Source organism: Acanthaster planci, unplaced genomic scaffold, assembly GCF_054643075.1.
Source record: "Acanthaster planci isolate LZ-2023a unplaced genomic scaffold, COTS_SCS Contig33, whole genome shotgun sequence".
In the NCBI taxonomy this organism is placed as follows: domain Eukaryota; kingdom Metazoa; phylum Echinodermata; class Asteroidea; order Valvatida; family Acanthasteridae; genus Acanthaster; species Acanthaster planci.
The window spans coordinates 1-18,156 of NW_028257657.1; the positions used below are offsets into that span (position 1 = coordinate 1).

The window sequence follows — 18,156 nt, forward strand, 5'->3', positions numbered from 1 at the left end:
ATATCAGTGAAGCCGTCCCAGGATGCCTCAGGATCACGATCGTCCATGAAAGCACTCCATGGCGCGAGGTGTAACAGAGTCTCCAAGTGTTGGATATCTCCTTTCTTGAACTGCAAGAAGGAACGAAGAATTTTGGGATCGGGTGGACTTTTATCTGCAACCAGTGAAAAAAACACTCCATGGTGGTCACTGTTGACTGGGTTGGCAGTAGTTTCAACTAAGGTGAATTTCTCTGGCCGATTAGTAAATATCAAGTCGATGACAGTTCCAGCTGAAGAAGAACTAATTGATGGCCGGGTTACTTCATCGACAAGTTGGCTGAGGCCAATAGATGCGGTGACCTCCTGCAGGGATGTCAAGGGAGGAGATTCGACCAACCAATTTACATTGAAGTCTCCAAGCACAACTAGTCCTTCAAAGTTGCAAAGATTAACTTGGATGCTGTCAAGGATGTTCTGCAGTTTTTCAAAAAAGGAGGAATCTGAATTTGGGGGACGGTATACAATCCCTACAATCCATTTGGATCGCTTCAGCGTTAGAGACAAAAAGGTTATCTCAATATCCTGTGGGTTAAGATGATCAAGCTGAGTTGGTAGTAAACAGTCCTTCACCATTGCCATAATACCACCACCACGGCCATTACTGCGGTCACGTCGAATGATGGAATATCCAGCTGGACAAAATACATCATCAGGTGACAACCACGTCTCAGTAATGCAGACAATATCAACAGGATGGAGTTCAAGATGTGACAGCAGTTCTTGCTGCTTATTTCGTATGCTGCGACTGTTCAGAAGTAGCCCAGAGATGTTTCGATTCGCTGGAGGTGTAGGAAAATGCACTCTCAAGCCAGTATCCGGTTCCAAAGCTGTATTCAGCGTTCGATCACTGTCAAATAATTCCTGGAATGAGGTATCAGTGCACGAAGAAAACGGAAGTTTGTAGACACAATGTGGACAAAACCAGTCAACGGTACTTGAGATCAGATTCATGTATTGCGTGATCGACACATCGGGGATGCATTTCAGGTGCCAAAATTTATTACAATCTTCACAAAGAAGAGATCGTTGGTTGCATTTCACTGGCCGACTACAGTTGCCACAGGGGTCCTTCACAGGCCCTGGGTTGAGTTCTATGTCTCCGGACACAGCTAGCAATATGTGGTAAGAAGCTGTTGTATTTTGGTAGTATAGGACTGGAATCTTTCCAAACTTACTCTTGTTTTTAGTCCTCGAGAGATTTTTGAAGTGTAGCCAGGTTGTGCATGGAGTAGGGTGCTTGCTTAAGATGGACAGGAAGCAACAATGGCTGTTAGTCTCCACACAATACCTCTCCTGCTTGCCACAATAGGGTCGGTCAGGCGTGGTAGCTTGGGTGAGATGGCTTACAGTGCAAGGTTGAAACACTGGATGTTGTTGTTCAAAATCCAACACAAAATCTGCCCAGATTTCCACCACAGTGTCCTTAAACTCCTGGACCTGTGAACCAGTGGATTCTCCAAGACAAACTCTCTTCGGTGGTATGCAGCTTACACCATAAATCGAAGTATGTGCGTAACAAATTGACAAAAACGTCAGAGCCCATTGTAGGACCTGCTGCTCAGCCGCCATCTCCAAGGTCAGAACCTTGTTATCAAAGGCGAAGAAAAACAAAGAAAAACATTATTCAAAATATTCAGCTGCTCAAAATTTACTCGCTGTTGAAAGGTTATTCATGATTAAACTATGTCTGTGACGTCACTACTTTATTCAAAGTGTAGATTATTTTTACGAATCTACGGCAAACTGTAGATTCGTAAGCTACGAATCTATAGTTATTGTTGCCAACAATAATTATAGATTCGCAAGACAATAACTGGAGATTCGTCACGAATCAACAGTTAATGTCTTACAAATCTACAGTTTTCAAAATGTATTTTTGCGTTGGGGAGATGTTAATCTATATAACGGGTTTTGCCCTTACCCAACGTATATATTAATAAACACTGTATGCTTGACTATTGTCAAGACGAGCACTGAGCATACAGTGTTTATTAATATAGACCCAAGCACATCAAGACGGCTCTCCAACTCAATGGATACAAACACGTCAACCTCTCCAAACCCACCAACGGGACGATAGGGTCTCCTATACCCGAAGTCCCCCCACCACCGCCGGCCTTAGGGTCCCCTTTACCCGAAGCCCCCAAGTCCCCCATTTCCACATTATGTTTGCCTTTCCTGGGCCCCGCATCACACCAACTCCGCAGGATCCTTCAGGCAGCCGACATCCGGGTCATTCACTCAGCGCCCAACAAACTACAGAACCTGCTTCATACCCACAAGGACAAACAAACACCCAGCAATCGTCCCGGTGTCTACCGCATTCCCTGTGAATGCGACCCAGTATACATCGGGGAGACCGGCAGGAACCTCCACACCAGAATTCAAGAACATCGAGCACACGGCCGCAGAGGAGACTACGAGAAATCAGCAATCGTCAAACATGCACACACATCAGACCACCGCATCGAATGGGACAACGGAGAACTCATCGCCCCCATCAAGCATTGGCACCCAAGAAGAATCCGGGAGGCAATCGAAATCTTCCGGCACAACACCGTCCCACAAGACATCGGATTCAAGCTGAGCGACATCTGGCGCCCACTGCTAGCACCCAAGACCACCACCACCACCACCACACGGGCAGTAGGGTCCTCTATACCTGAAACCCAGGCCCCCCTCATCCCCTGGTGTTAGGGTCCTCTCTACCCGAAGCCAACCCATCCCCAGTTTCCCGCCTAAACTAGTTTCCCGCCCAAATCTGCATCCTTAATCCTCCACTGGATCCAACACCTGCATGCTCCAGTGCACCCTCAGCAAGCCACCAAGCCACATCACGTTTCACCGACTCCAGACAACCTTTATTACACGGCATCCACTCGAGTCAGCACACATTCTCCTGAGGACGGCCAGAGCATACTGGCCTAAACGTCGAGTTAAACACTCACCGATTCTTCTCAGAACCACACCTCTTCCCAAAAGAGAATTTTACATGGCGTACCCGCAAACCTACATCCTATGTACTTCCACCATGCAAAGCTTCAAATCTTACTTGTGTACGTTTGCCCTTCTCCATAGAAAATTGACAAAGGTTAGTATCCCTCGTGTTTTCAAGATCAATGCTTTGAAAAGAAACATTTTCAACTAGGATTTGAATTTTCTCTTCACCTTTCAATAAGGAATTAACTTGATGTCTTTTGGCTGCTTCTCTTTGTCTAGGTTTTGTACACTCTTTTGTTATAATGTTGGATTATAGCTTAATTGAAACGACACATCTTCTAGTTGTTCCAAGATCATACCGGTCCTAAGGTGACAGATCTGTCAGATTCGCTTCTCCCCGAGGACATAATAATCTTGCTTGAAGAGTTAGCCCATAGATTTTCTTGTACTGCTAATATTTGTAGCGCTATAATAAATTTTAGGAGAAAATTTACGCTTTATAAAAACTCTTAAGTGTTATTATTTAACTCCAAAATTGGCATTGTAATTTGAATCCAAAGTTGCACATTCTCCAAGTGAATAGCAACCTGTAGTGAGGGGCATTTTGGAATGATTCATAAGAACATGTAAGTATTAGTGAAGCTCATTTTGAGTGGATTGTAAAGTGGTTCTAAAAGTGGTAACCATACTTTCACGAGGTTGATATAGCATTCTTCAATTTCATAGAGACTTTTAATAGAGTCCTGTGGCGGTTTTAGTCCGGAAGGTTTCGCTGCAATGACACACGTATAATAATGAATCCAAGGCGCAAGATGAAGAGAATACAGGTATATATCCAGCACTGAGTGTCGACTGCACAAATACTCTCATGAAGTTGATATAGCATTCCTTAGTTTCATAGAGGCCTGTGGTGGTTAGTCCGATTGGTTTGGCTGCAATATGTGACAAACGTGTAACAATGACTCCGAAGCGCAAAAGGGAGGGCAGCGAGTAGGGCTATGTATGCAGCACTGATGCTACGGTGTTGACTGCACCAATACTCTCGATATTTGACTCGGCCCAAACCCGTGCACGTTAATGAATGGAGCTAAGGTATGCACTCAGGCGTAACAGCAAGAGTGTCATAGACTCGAGACTCCACGTTCGTATAACAATGGGAAATAGGTTAAGTCAGAGAATAGACTCGGAACTGTAATTCATGCCTTAACTTAATTTTGATAGGCTGCGTTACCCTGGATGTTACACAGACAAATAATGCCGAAATGTTCGCGTTGTCGTAATAGGTTGTCTTGAAAACCAATGCAGCTTGGAGCATTTATCTTAAGCAGGAACACTAACTTATGCAACTTGAGCCTGGACCTTACCAATTTCAGGCTATTCTCAATTCCTGTTCCTACCAATTCTTAGTCATGTTGATTTTATTGCTAAGAAAATCTCTAAAAACATTGGACTTCTTAGACGCTCTGCTAAACCTTACCTCCCTACTCCGACATTTAAAATGCTCAGTTCCACCATGATCTTGCCATTGTTTGATTACTGCAGCGTTGTGTGGTCTAGTTGTTCTAGCAATAGTGAGAGACTTGTCAAACTTCACAATAGACTTGCCAGGTTGATTCTAAATGCCCATCTAAGAACACATATTGCTGATTTACACGAGGCGCTCTCATGGATTCCGATTTACCAACGCTGGCAAAATACTAGAAGGTGTGAGGTTTATAAATGTCTTAACTAACTGCACATTACCTCAGCTCTCGTTTCACGCCCCCAACTCATTCATTTGGTACTCGTGCGATCTCCAATGGTTCATTATCTTTGTCCTTCCAGCCCAAGACTAATGCCGGCAAACGAACTTTCCTTCACTTGGGGAGAGTAGGTTGGAACAATTTGGCTAATTCACAAAGAAATGCCAAATCTCTGTCTGAACTTAAATCTCCTTTGTAATAAAAAGCATTCCCATATGCACCATTTTAGTGTTTTAATCATACCTTGTGTTTGTGTTTTAGTCATCTTGTACTCATTTTTACATTTTCTTTTCACTTCATACAATGCATTTTCTTTTACAATATTTTTTTTGTAATGTATTATATTTTCTGTGTGCTATGTTCAGTGGTGTTTGGGATAATACTCATACCGTTTGTGTTGCTAGAACTATGGATTTTTATCACATCGATTCCATTTTATGATCTAATTTGCTTTTATATACACATTTAGGTTTTTTGAGTTTTTTTGTTGGTTTGGTTTAACGCTACATTGATGGTTTCTATATTTTATTTAAGTTGTCTGTATATTTTTAATCTTTAGTGTACTGTATGTGTTTTTACTTTAATTTAATTGTATTTGTAATCAGGGCCCTTAAGAATAGCAGTGTTAAACTGAGAAGGCTACCCTGTTGAAATAAAACTAATAATAGTAATAGTAATAATAAGGATATTGCCTAATCCACAATTTTTGCTGAAGATGTACGTGTATATAGGACACGCACAGCTTGTCCGAAACTGGCATAATCATGAGCCTGCGCCTTGCCGATTAAATAGGCGTGCTAATTTAACTAAGGGCCTTTGGTCATAACGAAATGAACTGAACACAGTGAGCCGTTGGATATTGTGGACAAACACAATGGCCCTTGGACGTATGGGATTAACCCAGTGGGCCCTCGGACATAGCCTTTTGAGCCCATTCTCTCGAAGGGCTAAGGGTGAGATGGGAGGAAACTGAAATATCCATTGGGCCCAATGACGAAATGGACCAGGCATAGTGAACTTACAGACAAATTGGCCGGATACTTTGGTCCTGCTCAGTGGCAAGGCATGATGGCCCGTGAACGTAAACGGGCCGGCGAATGTGAGGCCTCGGATATATATAAACTCAGGCCGGACATGCTGGGCCCCAAACGTTTTCGGACATTGTGGCCAATGTGGGCCATGTGGACGTAGGCCTGGTGAGCTGTTGCACACTACAAACGTGCTTACAGATGGACCCACCGTTAAGGTCTACGTTGGCACTGAAGGTTGATTAAAAAGACTGAACTTGAGCACAAGTAGGCCGCTTTTGGAGGTTTCTTATTACTAGCATGCATAATAAATGCGTTTCTTTTGAGTCACACGTGAGTTCATAATCGACTTTCTGACAGAATGCCAAATTTAATTTCAGTCGAATCTTCTTAGTTCTGTGATCGAATACAAACTACATTTCAGTGCTGGCATAACTTAAACCACTTTTTATGGCACCATGCTTAAACTGTTACACAATATATTCTCATGAAGTATGTGCACCGGCCAGAAGGTCATGTAGTCTTTCTTGTCAATCGTGGTTTGATCGACCCTGGCCGCGGCACGCACGAATTCTTAACTGCCTAATCGCCGCTCTCGTGTCCGTCTTCAACTGAATCTTCTTCGTGTTTCTCCTAATTGTGTTTGAATGTGAAAAACATCAACTGCTGCAGGCGTTCCCTGAGTTCGTTCGCCTGGATCTTTCCCTGGCTGGATAAACCTACGATGTCTTCAACCTCGTGCTGGACAAAAGGCGGTGCGTTGTCCAACAGGGATTCCAACAGGCCTCTGGCAGCGCTGATTACGTTGAACTTGGCGTTTAGTCCGTAACACGTGGAGTTGACGCACGGCACCAGACCGGTGTCGCTGTCAACTGTGGAGAAGACATTCACATAGTAGGTAACTCTATCGGTATCTTTTAAAGATCAAATTACGTTTGAGATTTTTAAATGTACGTTTGTTTAACCAAACTTATCAGAATGATCCACCCTGACAGACATCGTGACTCTAATTTTTAAAGAGTTAATTAATATGAATTTTCTTTGATCACGCACTATTCAAACGTAAAATGTTAACGTTTTCTCTAAAAGAGCCTCGCGGATCCACCCCAACGACATTTTCTCCGATGTTATCACAGTGCAATGTTTAAAATGGAGCCTTGAGCAAGGTAAGGCGAAAGACTGTGTGCCGCCTGTGGGGTGGGGTTTGGGTTATGCTTAACCTTTGAATTAATGGAAATGATCTGGGTTAGGGTAAGAAACGAGCATTCAATTTTTGTGGTAGTTTTAGAGAGAGCAAAATGAATCGAAATTTTCAGAGATCAGGATTTTGTAAGGGTTTCAGAGAAAGGGAGAGTTAATGCACAGAGTTAGTGTGAGGATTCTTGGCTGTTTCGGCTAGCAGCCGTTGATTTTGTACATAATTTGTTCGAATGTTGAATTCAGCTTGTTACTTTGATGAAATGTTTATATAATACTCATCTCTAACATGAGCAAAGTCTGTTTATCTGAAAGCCGATACAGTGCATTTGTGTCCTGACAAACGTATCTGTAGTTTTCTAGCATCTAACTGAGTAACGAGTAGATTCGGTTAGTAGATGGTGCTGGGGCTATAGAGAATTTGGTATGGTTGAAGTCGGGTTGAGAAATCGAGAGTTGTGGGGTAAGGTTAGGTAAAGAATTAGGTTGGATAAGTGAGAATTTAACGGATGTGGTTACTCGGATTAAAGGTATAAGAATCGAAAAGTGGGTGCACTTAGAGGTAGGTTGAAACATGAATTTAACGGGGTTAGGGCTAGTTAAGGAATCAGATATTTAAAGCTCGACGGCTGTCAACTTCAATGAGGAATGTCGGGTCAAAATATTCCACTCAGCCCCTTAAGTTCTTTGAGCGGTGCTCCACAACTCACCTATGTTACTTCTTCCCGATTGGGTGTCGACCCTTACGTTGCAATCAGCATGCCTCTGGCATGATAGTTCTTGGGCCGACACGTCATCCAGATCGATAAGCTTGAGTCTGCCATGCACAAGCGTAAACTGGCGGGTCTTAAAATCCCACACGGCCAGGGAGCCCAAAGGCGAATGCTCCAGGTAATGAAGAAGATCGGCCACCTCGATGCTCATCTGTGAGAATGAAAATAAAAAAAATATTTAATACTTGTTACTCAATATCCTATCGTAAAGTGCAGGAGGGATTTCTGACATACATATATATATTTTAGGATGGAAACAAACAGTTCGTTCAAGGCCATTAAAATGCCTGAGCTCACAAATTTCAGAAGAAATACACTGGCCTAGACATCGAATCCAACTTTGAATGCGCATGCACTTTATCAGTGACGACACTATCAGTAGCAAGATTTTGGACTCGCAGCTGTTTTCAAAAGTTGGTAGTGTTATCCAGTAAGTTAATTGCGCTCGGTATATTCGTTGTTAAAGTCGCTCCGTCCACTTTGAATCAAGAATTAGTAATGAATGCTCACATCCAGACTTTCATTTCTTGAAATTCGCTAATTGCTTGTAATGTGATTCAGGAAAACGTGGGAAGGGATTAATTACCCTTGAGCGAAGATCCTCCTTGCCTCAGGCTCAGACCAAAATATTGATGCTCACATCTTGATTTGTATACCCAAGGACCACAGTGAGCTGCATGCTGCAATGCAGAAATTTGCTTACAGCTGAAGGAATCTAATTACTGCTTAGCCAACAGTTTACTTGTTACAAAGTAACAAACACTAACCTGCAAGGCAACTTACATCTAGACGTTTATCCCATGGTAACAGCCTCAAGATGCTTCCAGCTGTCCTCTCCCCAATCTCATACACCGATATCACTCCACGACTTCCCATTGCTGTGTCGTTACTCCGAATACATATACCCAGGCCCTAGGAACACAATTAAACCTTGGGAGTGTCGGGAAAACGTAAAGCCTGGACTAAGAGTCTAAATATCAATATGGCAATAGGCCTAGCTTCTCAGATAATTTTCTTCATAACATTTCTCCAAAAAGCTTACTTCTTAAAATATACCTGCTCTTTTCCTACTTATAGAAATATTTGTAAAGTTCATTTTTGCTTCAGTCAGAGGCTTTTTTTAAGTATAGTGCACGTCAATGACAACTGCCGTTGTCCAATGTTGTCGCTGTGCTGTCATCGTCAGTGACGGATCTAATGTGCATACGTGTACCTTCACTATGTTTGGATGATTTAATTGCATTGTCAGTGCCATCTCCTTCACCAGTTTGTAATTGGCGTGGACGTAGCAGTCAGACTTCCTTTTGTACTTGTTTTGGCGGCGGCAGGCCTTGATGTCTTCCACTTTGTCGGTGACCATCTTCAGGGCGACGGATCGACCCCGGTACACCCCGCGATAGACTTCCTTGGTAACGCCCCTACCCAGGTGCTTCTTCTTGTCGATCGTGTCGATGTTGTGACACGCGAGAAGCTCGGGGAGAGACCCGCTGCAGATGCCGTTGATCTCGTCAAGAAGGTCCGACTTGAGTAGTCGCAGCAGCTCCTCTCGCCAATCCAACGCGCAGCGGTCCGGCCGCAGTATGACGGGGATCTCCCCCCGCGAGGCTCTTTGTGGCGGGTCTTTGTCTGGTAGACAGAGACGGTCAGTTCGTGCACAATGAATACTAAGGGTAGTAGTGTTAGTCCAACTGCACTTCCTGTTAGTACTATTTGACCACACTGTCTACCAGGAAACTTCATATTATACTGATATCAGATCTGGAAAGAAAGAAATTTATATCAGACTGGGAAAAAAGACCTGTGCACATTAACTAAACACTGCATTTGTATTACAATTCGCAGTTTTAAAGAATAATTTCACCGACCAAACGCTTCGATCCCTCGGTTCCGACTTTCCTCTGAAGAATAAGCCTCTTAAGTTCATCTTTTAACTGCAACTTATTTTACCAATACATGTAGGTGGTTCTGCCACCATTTGCCGTCATCACCAGGTGGAATTTAAATACGGCTATTGGGCACATCACTGGCTTGTTTCCAGATAAAGGAAACTTGCAAAGGCGAACCACCCTTTTGGGGAATTTTACAGTAGCCAACGTGTAAAGAGTTTGGGTCATCCTTGCTCCAATGTCACCATTATGCAGGTCAATCTGAGCGCTGCATCACCAAAAATCAACGACCAACATTTTTATTCCGAAACGGGTACCTTTCTGATTGAGTTCAGGAAGCATAGGATAACCGAAATGTACAAAGCTGTGGCAAGTTGAGGGAATTTCGAGGGTGGTCAACATATGTTCCAAAGAGTCACGCACACCAGGCCTATTCTACAGTGGAGAGGCAGTATACTAAAAAAACATACACGTAAAAAACAAATATGCACTCACCACATTCCTTTGTCATTTCAAAGAACTGAAAACGGACGTGCACTCCATGGCCATTTTACCCTCAATATGCCGCAAACAGGATAGGTCGTTGTGTTCTTCAGGAAGAGTGAGGTCGTAATAATGCACGGTTTGTTTGTAGTACGAAGGTCGTGCCGTGCAAGCTCTAAGCACACACATGCCGACCTAACCTGCCCATGATCAATGACACAAACTGTCCGACTGAATATTAGAATACAGACATGTCTACATGTTTATCGAGTAACATTTATAATCATAGCAGGCAATGACTTTTCGTGTACAGGTGATTCTACGGGTTGCAACCTCGCGCAACGGGGTAAGCATCAAGCCTCCTTCCGCCGTTGCAATCGCTAGGCGCGATGCGTGGGCATTTAGGAAGGAGGACTTTAATCCTCCATGGGCAGGTTTTACCATCGTTCTGGAATGAATACTCGACTGTCCCTTTTCCTGTCTTTCTTTCTGGTATAAGAAACTTGTCTAGGCCTGGCCAGCCAATCGTGGCGGCCTTGTGAAGATGGATTGATTTTCAAAGAATCCGATTTTCCAAGGTAAAGAGCGCTGTAACCGAAAAGTCTGAGCGTTATATCCCAAAAAGCTTTGTAAACGGGAGCACTACAAGCAACCACATAAAAAATACACAGTGAATGGGCGTGCAGTTGGGGAAATGAAAATAGAGCGTTAGATCGGTATAGTAAGTATAGTATAGAGCGTTGTATCAGGGAGCGCTGGAACAGTAATCTACTGTATCTGCACTGTGACCATTTTCCGGCCACAAGTTGTATGTACAGTACATGTACATTGCACAAGCACATTTACTGTACACCAACCTATTTGATCGTGGCCTTGAGCAAGGATGGGTGGTGGGCATGGGCAGCACACAGTTAAGTGCCTGGTAACTTTATAAACAGTGGGCGGTTTGTGGTTTCACTGGCCCTATTATGAGGCCTGGTTAATGGCATAAGCTAATTGGTCGTAAAGTGTTTATTAGATTAACCAAACCGCAGGGGAGGACTCCTTCAGAGGGCTCACGGCATTTGCACGGCTTTTTGTCTCACCTCAAGGTGTCCTCAGGAGGTCACGACCAGGAGCATTTTCACATGGTAAACGACCGTGAAATCGCCGTGAAAAAAATTTTCACGGTGAAACTGCGAATTCACAACGAATTCACGGTGTTCAAATTCATAGTGATATATAATCCTACACAATATTTCTCACGTGACATGGCCTGAACAGTTTAGACAATTTTCCCCTTAATTTCTCACACTTCTCCCAACATGTACGCGTACATGGAGGCCCCCTTTCATTTTTACTCTTAATTTACACGTATTTCAGACGCTCTGTTTATTTTGGACAAGAAACTTAGTACATGTACATGTCTTCTCTGGAAGTGGTGAGGAAGAAATTCCTTGAAAAATCTGAGGGAAGCATTTTTCTTTGAACAGAACAACACAAACAGATTCTAGCCCACAAATTTGCATAAAAATGTGTGGAGAAACTGGCTTAGGGATGAACGCATCACGTACGCTGCAACAGGACAAAAGGCATCTGCCGCTACATGTACATGTACCGGTATATCTACAAATACATGTACATGCTCACATACATATACATGTACACAGAACCACCTGGATGTACATGTGTACAAACACATGTAGTTTTGAAAATGGGTTCTGCCATGCGTATGTATCCATAGATCTAAATATGGCTTAGTTACAAGTATTTTCTCCTTTTTTCTGTTCCTGATATTTCATGGTGGGGGTGTGATATTAAAATCACGATAATATTTGGAAAATTTTGCTATAATGATGATGGACAGAGCATACATGTACTGTCCGAAACGTTGAGTACCACCGGTTCTTTTCAGAACCCCATATGGTAAAAAGCGATATATATCCATGGTGCTACCGCAAACTACAGTACGGTAGTTTACTTGTATTTATAACCAGTTCAATTATCTGTCTTACATTTTAATAATTTTGTTTTCAACACAAGAAGTCGATGCCAAAAAAACCAAGCACAATGACAGTTGAAAAATCAAATCTCCTTCAAAAAACTCAATTACACTGGGAAACCAAAATGAAATCCCACTGTACAAAGAACGGGCAAAAGGCACATAGATTGTATGCAATAATGTACTTTTTAGGGAAAAGATGTATCGCTTGATAAAATTTCCAAAGTCAGATGTAGGTCACTTTTAGTTTTTAAATCTTGATGTACCAGTACAGCTTTTACATTAAAAAAAAGGGCCAATGCTCCTTTCTATCTTGCTATCTTGCGGTGAAAAGTTCTACTGGGTCACAATCATGTTATTTTACTACAAATTTCCTTGTACAAAAATAAAACATTTCAGGCTAAACTATCGATATAGGGGGAGAAAACAACAATACAAATTAGAGGATGCCACTCAAAGAGATGATGACAATATTCAATATGCAACAAGTCAACTTGGTCCCAAGTCAACTCGGTCCCAAGTTATCTCGGTCCCAAATCAACTCGGTCCGAATTCGACTCCGTCCAAAATCAACTCGGTCCCATTTAGGGGTTGCAACTGGGAAGGCTACTTTTCAAGCAAGGCGTTGATAGACTAGATTCTTTCAGGCTTCATTATATATAATTTTTGGTCTTCACTTTTATTACGTTCAGTAATAAAGAAACCGAGGATGAAAGAGACGCAACATCGTTTGAAAGGGAAGCCTTTCATGGTTTAATACATCAAATTATCATGACTCGCAGCGCAAATCCGAATTACATACATGTTCATGAATTACATTAGTTACACATAATGCATATAACAAACAGGAAATAACACACAGTAGAAAATACATGTACGTGTTTAAAATCATTCAAAATTACAAACTACATTTAGCATCGAATTGTTTCATTTTACAAGAACTGATACAAATCCAATTATCAATGGACATATAAAAAGACTGGAAATCGATAACAGTTTTTTCAATCTGATACCGTACGTGAAAAGCAAAGACAGAAATCTTTTCCTTTCTCCCCGATTCTTCCAAACTGCAAACAGAAATTTTATTTCAACCCTGAGCTGAAGTCCAACGAAGATGCTATTCTTTATCACGCACCGCACTGCAGACATTGCCAATGTCACTGGGCATCTTGTGAGCGAAGTGGTAAATGGGCGAAGGGACTATATCTGACCATGTACCACCCAATGAAATAATTAATGTCTGTTAATAATGATCTCCGACATACATTTTCTCATAGTCATAAGGAACCAAGTTGGCTCGGGACCGAGTTGACCGGTACCCAACAACACACACACACCTGACATGCCTGAGGATGAGTCGACTTGTTTAACGGACAATGACGGACAATTTGTCTTTTCATATGATGCAGAGATGGTTAAGTTGTCTAATCAGTTGAGTTGAGTCGAGTCGGCACACTTCAGTGATCAAAAGCGATGCCTCAGAAGGCAGTGGGTATAGCATAGGCCTACATGATATAGGCTGGCCTAACGGTCAGACATTAGGCTAAAAATTTGCCACTAAACTAAAAAAATTAACAAAAGCATGGCTTTTTACTACACACCCTTTATGCTCGGTTTATCAAGAATGGTTTACACAAACAATACCATGAAACATGGAAGGAAAAGTGTGAAATTTCTCATTCTAGGAATTGGCCCACATCCTACGTGTGATACTAACGTTTTCTTCTCGCAATCTTTCCGATATCGGAAATGACAAGCAAGCACTGCTGCAAGCAGGTTGACACCAAGGTTGATAAAAGTAATCTCAAAGGAAACTTGAGAGGGCCTAGTATCAACATACATGTAATTTCAGAATTGTGAGGCACTCACTGTGTGCCTCACAGATGCAACTTTACATTGCTTTGTAACACTATGGGATTCTGAATGTGCCCGTTTACTCTGTCTTAAGCTGCATTTTCAATCAAATCTTTCCCCCAAAAGCCATCCACACTAACATGACTAAAAAATAACTCATTAACCTATGGCCGCGATGGTTTGATTGTCTATGCGGTATTTTGGGCAAAATTCAGACCTTTTACTTACGTTCTTGCCTTTCTTTAACAAACAATCATGTCCAAATTGAACAGAAGACTGGTTCCTATTACATGTATATCCTGCCCTTCGAACATACAGTATTAAGTTGTATGCAATAGAGAACATTTTTCTCCCCAGACACTTTGATCTTTGCCAATTTTTCTAACCTTTGACAGGGATTCTGCTGGTATGAAAACATCAAGCCCCCCCTCCACTGTCCCGTGTAGAGTGTACCTCCCAGTTCTGGGAGTATGCCACGACGTTTGGAACCGTGCCACGTTAGGCCAATGAAAGTTGATCTCAAGGTGCTCGTCAGCCACTCCTGGAAAAGTGATGAGGGTTTTTCATCATCTTTCATCAGCAAATTTCTCCAGAAATTTGACAAGGAATTTTCCTTAAAGTTCATCACACTCACAGTGTGCATAAAGGTTGAACTCATTTCAAAGGCTCTTGTCTTGACTGTGAAAAAGGATTTGAATTGCATAGAGAATAGAATTTTAAAAGTCAACAGGACAAACAACTGTAATTTATTGACAAAAAAAGACATACATTCCTTTTTAATGCATGAGTCGACGGCAAGAATCACTGTGGCTTTGGAAAACTCGCGGTACCACTTCATTGGATGATCCAAAGCAAATCCGGATGTGGTATTTGAACAGTGTGGATTTCAACTGCTGCCAACTGATGCATATCACCTCGGGCGCATGCAATGTGCCAGTTTCCTGCCACGCACCAAGCGCCATCATATGCAAAATGTGTTTTAGCCCATTCCGGCAACAGCGCGCTGATTGTCTATCAAAATTGACTCTTCCCTTTTTTTCTGTTGGTGACTCAAATGTACGCGGACTAGCGTACCACACGTACATGTGATTTTCAAAAAAATGCCTCTACTCCCTCAATTTATCATTGCATTCTATACGTACAAAGACACACAACTGTGACCAATTTGTACAAATAAATGCATTTCCAAAACAAGTGCATTTGACGTATTGGCAAAGATGTCAATTCAATACAATAGTGCTAGTGTTCAGTTTTTAGACTGACGATCTTCATGATCTTGACGCTGTTTTTTAAAAAAAATGAAGGGTGAACTTTTTTGATGTGGGCCAAATTTGCACGTGAGTGCTGACGTGAGGAGAACTGTGAAATCAGATGTGGCTTTAGGCACATCAGGAAAAAGATGAACTTTTTGATGCAGGCTGAAAATTCCATTCGGGCAGTGACGAGAACCATGAAATCAACTTTCAGCAGCCTTAGTTAGGGTAGTAGGCATGTAGGGTAGGCACGGTATAGGTAGGATTACGACATCGGTTTCCAGTCAACTCGGACCCAAGTTCACCTGATCCCATGATATAGGCCTAGCGTTATAGCTAGTATGCCTAATACTATAGTAGTACATAGGCCTAGCGCTAGGCTCAACTCAAGTCAAAGTGGGAAGCGACTTAATACTAGCTCGTGAAACCTGGTGCGCTACTTTTTTTCAGTAGCTGGGGTGACAAATGATTCATGAAGAGGGGACAATGCAATACACCATTTAAGACATTTCAAAAACGCGAATTCATTACGTCGCTTCGATAGCTTAGTTGGTAGTGATTTGAACTATAGATCTAAAGACCCTGGTTTGAATCCGACCCATTTATGCTATTCATTTTCTAATTTTATCATTGTGTTTGGGATTTCCTTTTTCAATTGATGCAGAAACAGAGTCCAAGCATGAACCCTCTAAGAGTCTTGAGAAAAATAGCAGACCAGGTTTCACGGGTTAGTATCTAGTCATTTCCAGTCAAGTGTAGGCCTGTTACGCCCCAACTATTGCATCAGTCCCAACTATAGTTGGGCCCGTCCCAACTAGAGTGCTACAGTTGGGCCGGCCCAACTACAGCAAAGAGGTCCTGTGTGCATGATGTGCCCAGCATATGCCAAAGTCATATTGTTTACAAATGACATGAAATGTCATGTCATTGGTCATAGGGCTAAGTGCCACATTTTTGATGAATTGTGTCAAGTGTGAGACACATTGACTTAGATAATGTTGAGACATGTCCCCCAGACATTGGTCAACAATAGTTGGGCCAGCCCAACTGCAGCACTACATTTGGGACTGTCCCAACTATAGTTGGGACTTATGCTATAGTTGGGGCGTAACAGGCCTACGCTCGTACTTTCGTCAGTTGAACTTGGAGTTGGAGACGTACGCCAGGCCCCACTCAGTTATGTCAGTACTACTAAAAGTACTAGTACTGCTAGGCCTAATCTCACCTGCTCAATTTGTTCATGTTTTACCGGAATCTTTCCCCACATCAACTGAGTACATACAAATACGGTACTATGGCATGCACATGTAGGCTACATGTAATCATTCATATTCATCAAATAGCTGCTGAGTGCTGGCACGGTCACGGTCCGCCTCACGGTCCAGTCCACGTACTATGACATCATTATTACCGTGAAGTACCATACCATACCAGCTGCATGAATAATATCTGCAAGCAGAAGGTACACGTACTACGTAGATAGTCGACTGTGCTCTTCGTAATACACGTACTGTACATGTATGTACATGTACACTGGGTACACGACATTCACGGATGAATACCTACTTTGATTCGATTCTACACACTGTTCAATTCTGTTCACAACTGCCCCAATATTATACTGTAGGGTCATTTCGATTCCTTGATATGTCGACAAAATAGAAGCTGATTAAATAGAGTCGATTCATGTCCGCAAAAAAAGTTTTTAACCCGTTTGTGCATTTCAAGCGGTGTGTCCTTTGATAAAGCTTAACCTTTCCCTTTCCTCTCATAGAAAGAAATGTAAGAATTGTCTTCCTTGTAACAAAAAAGCGAAAAAGCTCAAAAATTATTGCAGCAACACTTTACATGTTGCCAATGCTGCAATGATTTTTTTCTGAGACATCTTGCAATGCTGAAATGATTTTTTTCTGAGACATGTTTTTTTCAGCAACTTTCGGTGTCCTCTTCTCCGATGTATGAAACCTTTGCTGACAATAGACGTGACGTAGCCAAGGCCTTTTTCCAATACTCAACTTTGTCTCCGTCTCAGGCTTCGTCCCCGAAACCAATCCCCGATTGTGGGCCTGAAGTGTTTAAATCAAAATGGATTACGTTAGTCTTTTGCTCTCTTGCTTCTTATATGATGTTTTATGGCACTATTAGACTAATTAGTGCGCGTACAGCTTCAAAGTCAGGTAGTACAAAAAAAGTTGAAGCCTGAGACGGAGCTGAAGTTGAGTATTGGAAAACTGCCCAAATCAGCTTTGAACACGGGTTCAGATTTTATCTGAGGTTGGTACCAGTAATACCATACGCCAAATGCCACACTGGAAGTCTTGGTACTATATAACAATTTTGAGAACGTGAAAGCGGATATGGTGTACTATTAAGGCCATATTACGCAGTGCGGTGAGCGTTGTTGAGCAGCGCGGTGATATATGGTTAGCAGACTTGTAAAGTGTCGTTCCCGCAGTAATATATATCATTTCCAGCTTGGTTTCCAATATTTTGAGGACCAAAAACTAGTTTTTGCCTTCCTCTTCAAGCGTTTCTGATAAAATGCTCGACGACTAAGGAATAAAATTCTGGTCTTTTATAATGAGGGCACTGCGTATTAGTTGGATGAGATTTTAACTTCAATTATAATTATGCGTGCATGCAAATAAATGGTCATATTGTTTATGGGGCAAAAAGCGCGGGGGCGACCCATTGAAAATGTACTGCATGGGCATTTGCTTACAGATTTTCCGCTGCTAAACAACAATGAACCTCGTTCCCATGGGTACAATCTTGCCGCGCCATGTTGGTTCCCACCATGCCTTGCGCGATCTAACCCCTGGTGTTGTAAAATTTAAATATCCCATATTTGGGAGATTTAAATTAGAACTGTGATAAAATTTGTTTGCGCGTAATGCAGATTTATGTATGTGTGGCATGCACGAGGGTACGAGAGTGTAGCTTAAAAGAGAAATACGTGTGTGCGATTCACTTTACGT

General features: G+C 42.2%; 3 protein-coding genes across 4 annotated transcripts in view; 1 reads left to right on the forward strand and 2 right to left on the reverse strand.

Annotated features, from left to right (window-relative positions):
* Positions 1–5: 5 nt before the first annotated feature.
* Positions 6–1,689, reverse strand: LOC147795415 (uncharacterized; the record flags this gene model as incomplete). The annotated part of the gene is made up of 1 exon (XM_087131931.1): positions 6–1,689. A coding segment is annotated over exon 1 (1,605 nt), but the record flags the coding sequence as incomplete, so codon positions are not given.
* Positions 1,690–6,085: 4,396 nt separating this feature from the next.
* LOC147795416 (extracellular tyrosine-protein kinase PKDCC-like) lies at positions 6,086–11,547 on the reverse strand. Its single transcript, XM_087131945.1, has 5 exons — positions 10,103–11,547; positions 8,935–9,347; positions 8,505–8,633; positions 7,659–7,872; positions 6,086–6,623 (listed from the first exon to the last, which is right to left on the reverse strand). Exons 1-5 carry the CDS (start codon positions 10,116–10,118, stop codon positions 6,385–6,387), a joined length of 1,011 nt encoding a protein of 336 aa, XP_086988071.1. The 5' UTR covers positions 10,119–11,547; the 3' UTR covers positions 6,086–6,384.
* The window catches only part of LOC147795417 (receptor-type tyrosine-protein phosphatase delta-like), a 36,509-nt gene continuing 24,856 nt past the window's right edge, over positions 6,504–18,156 (forward strand). Inside the window, exons 1-2 of one of the 2 annotated variants that reach the window (XM_087131943.1) lie at positions 6,504–6,645; positions 6,841–6,917. The gene's annotated coding sequence lies outside the window, so the exon portion shown is untranslated. Of the gene's footprint in view, positions 6,650–6,840; positions 6,918–18,156 lie in introns of both variants that reach the window. The other variant, XM_087131944.1, reaches the window with a different exon arrangement.

Coding starts and splice junctions, on each gene's coding strand:
- LOC147795416 (XM_087131945.1), bottom strand. Junction 8,634..8,934: donor ATCATCCAAACATAGTGAAG/GTACACGTATGC, acceptor TTGTGTTCCTAG/GGCCTGGGTATATGTATTCG. Junction 7,873..8,504: donor CATGGGATAAACGTCTAGAT/GTAAGTTGCCTT, acceptor TCATTCTCACAG/ATGAGCATCGAGGTGGCCGA.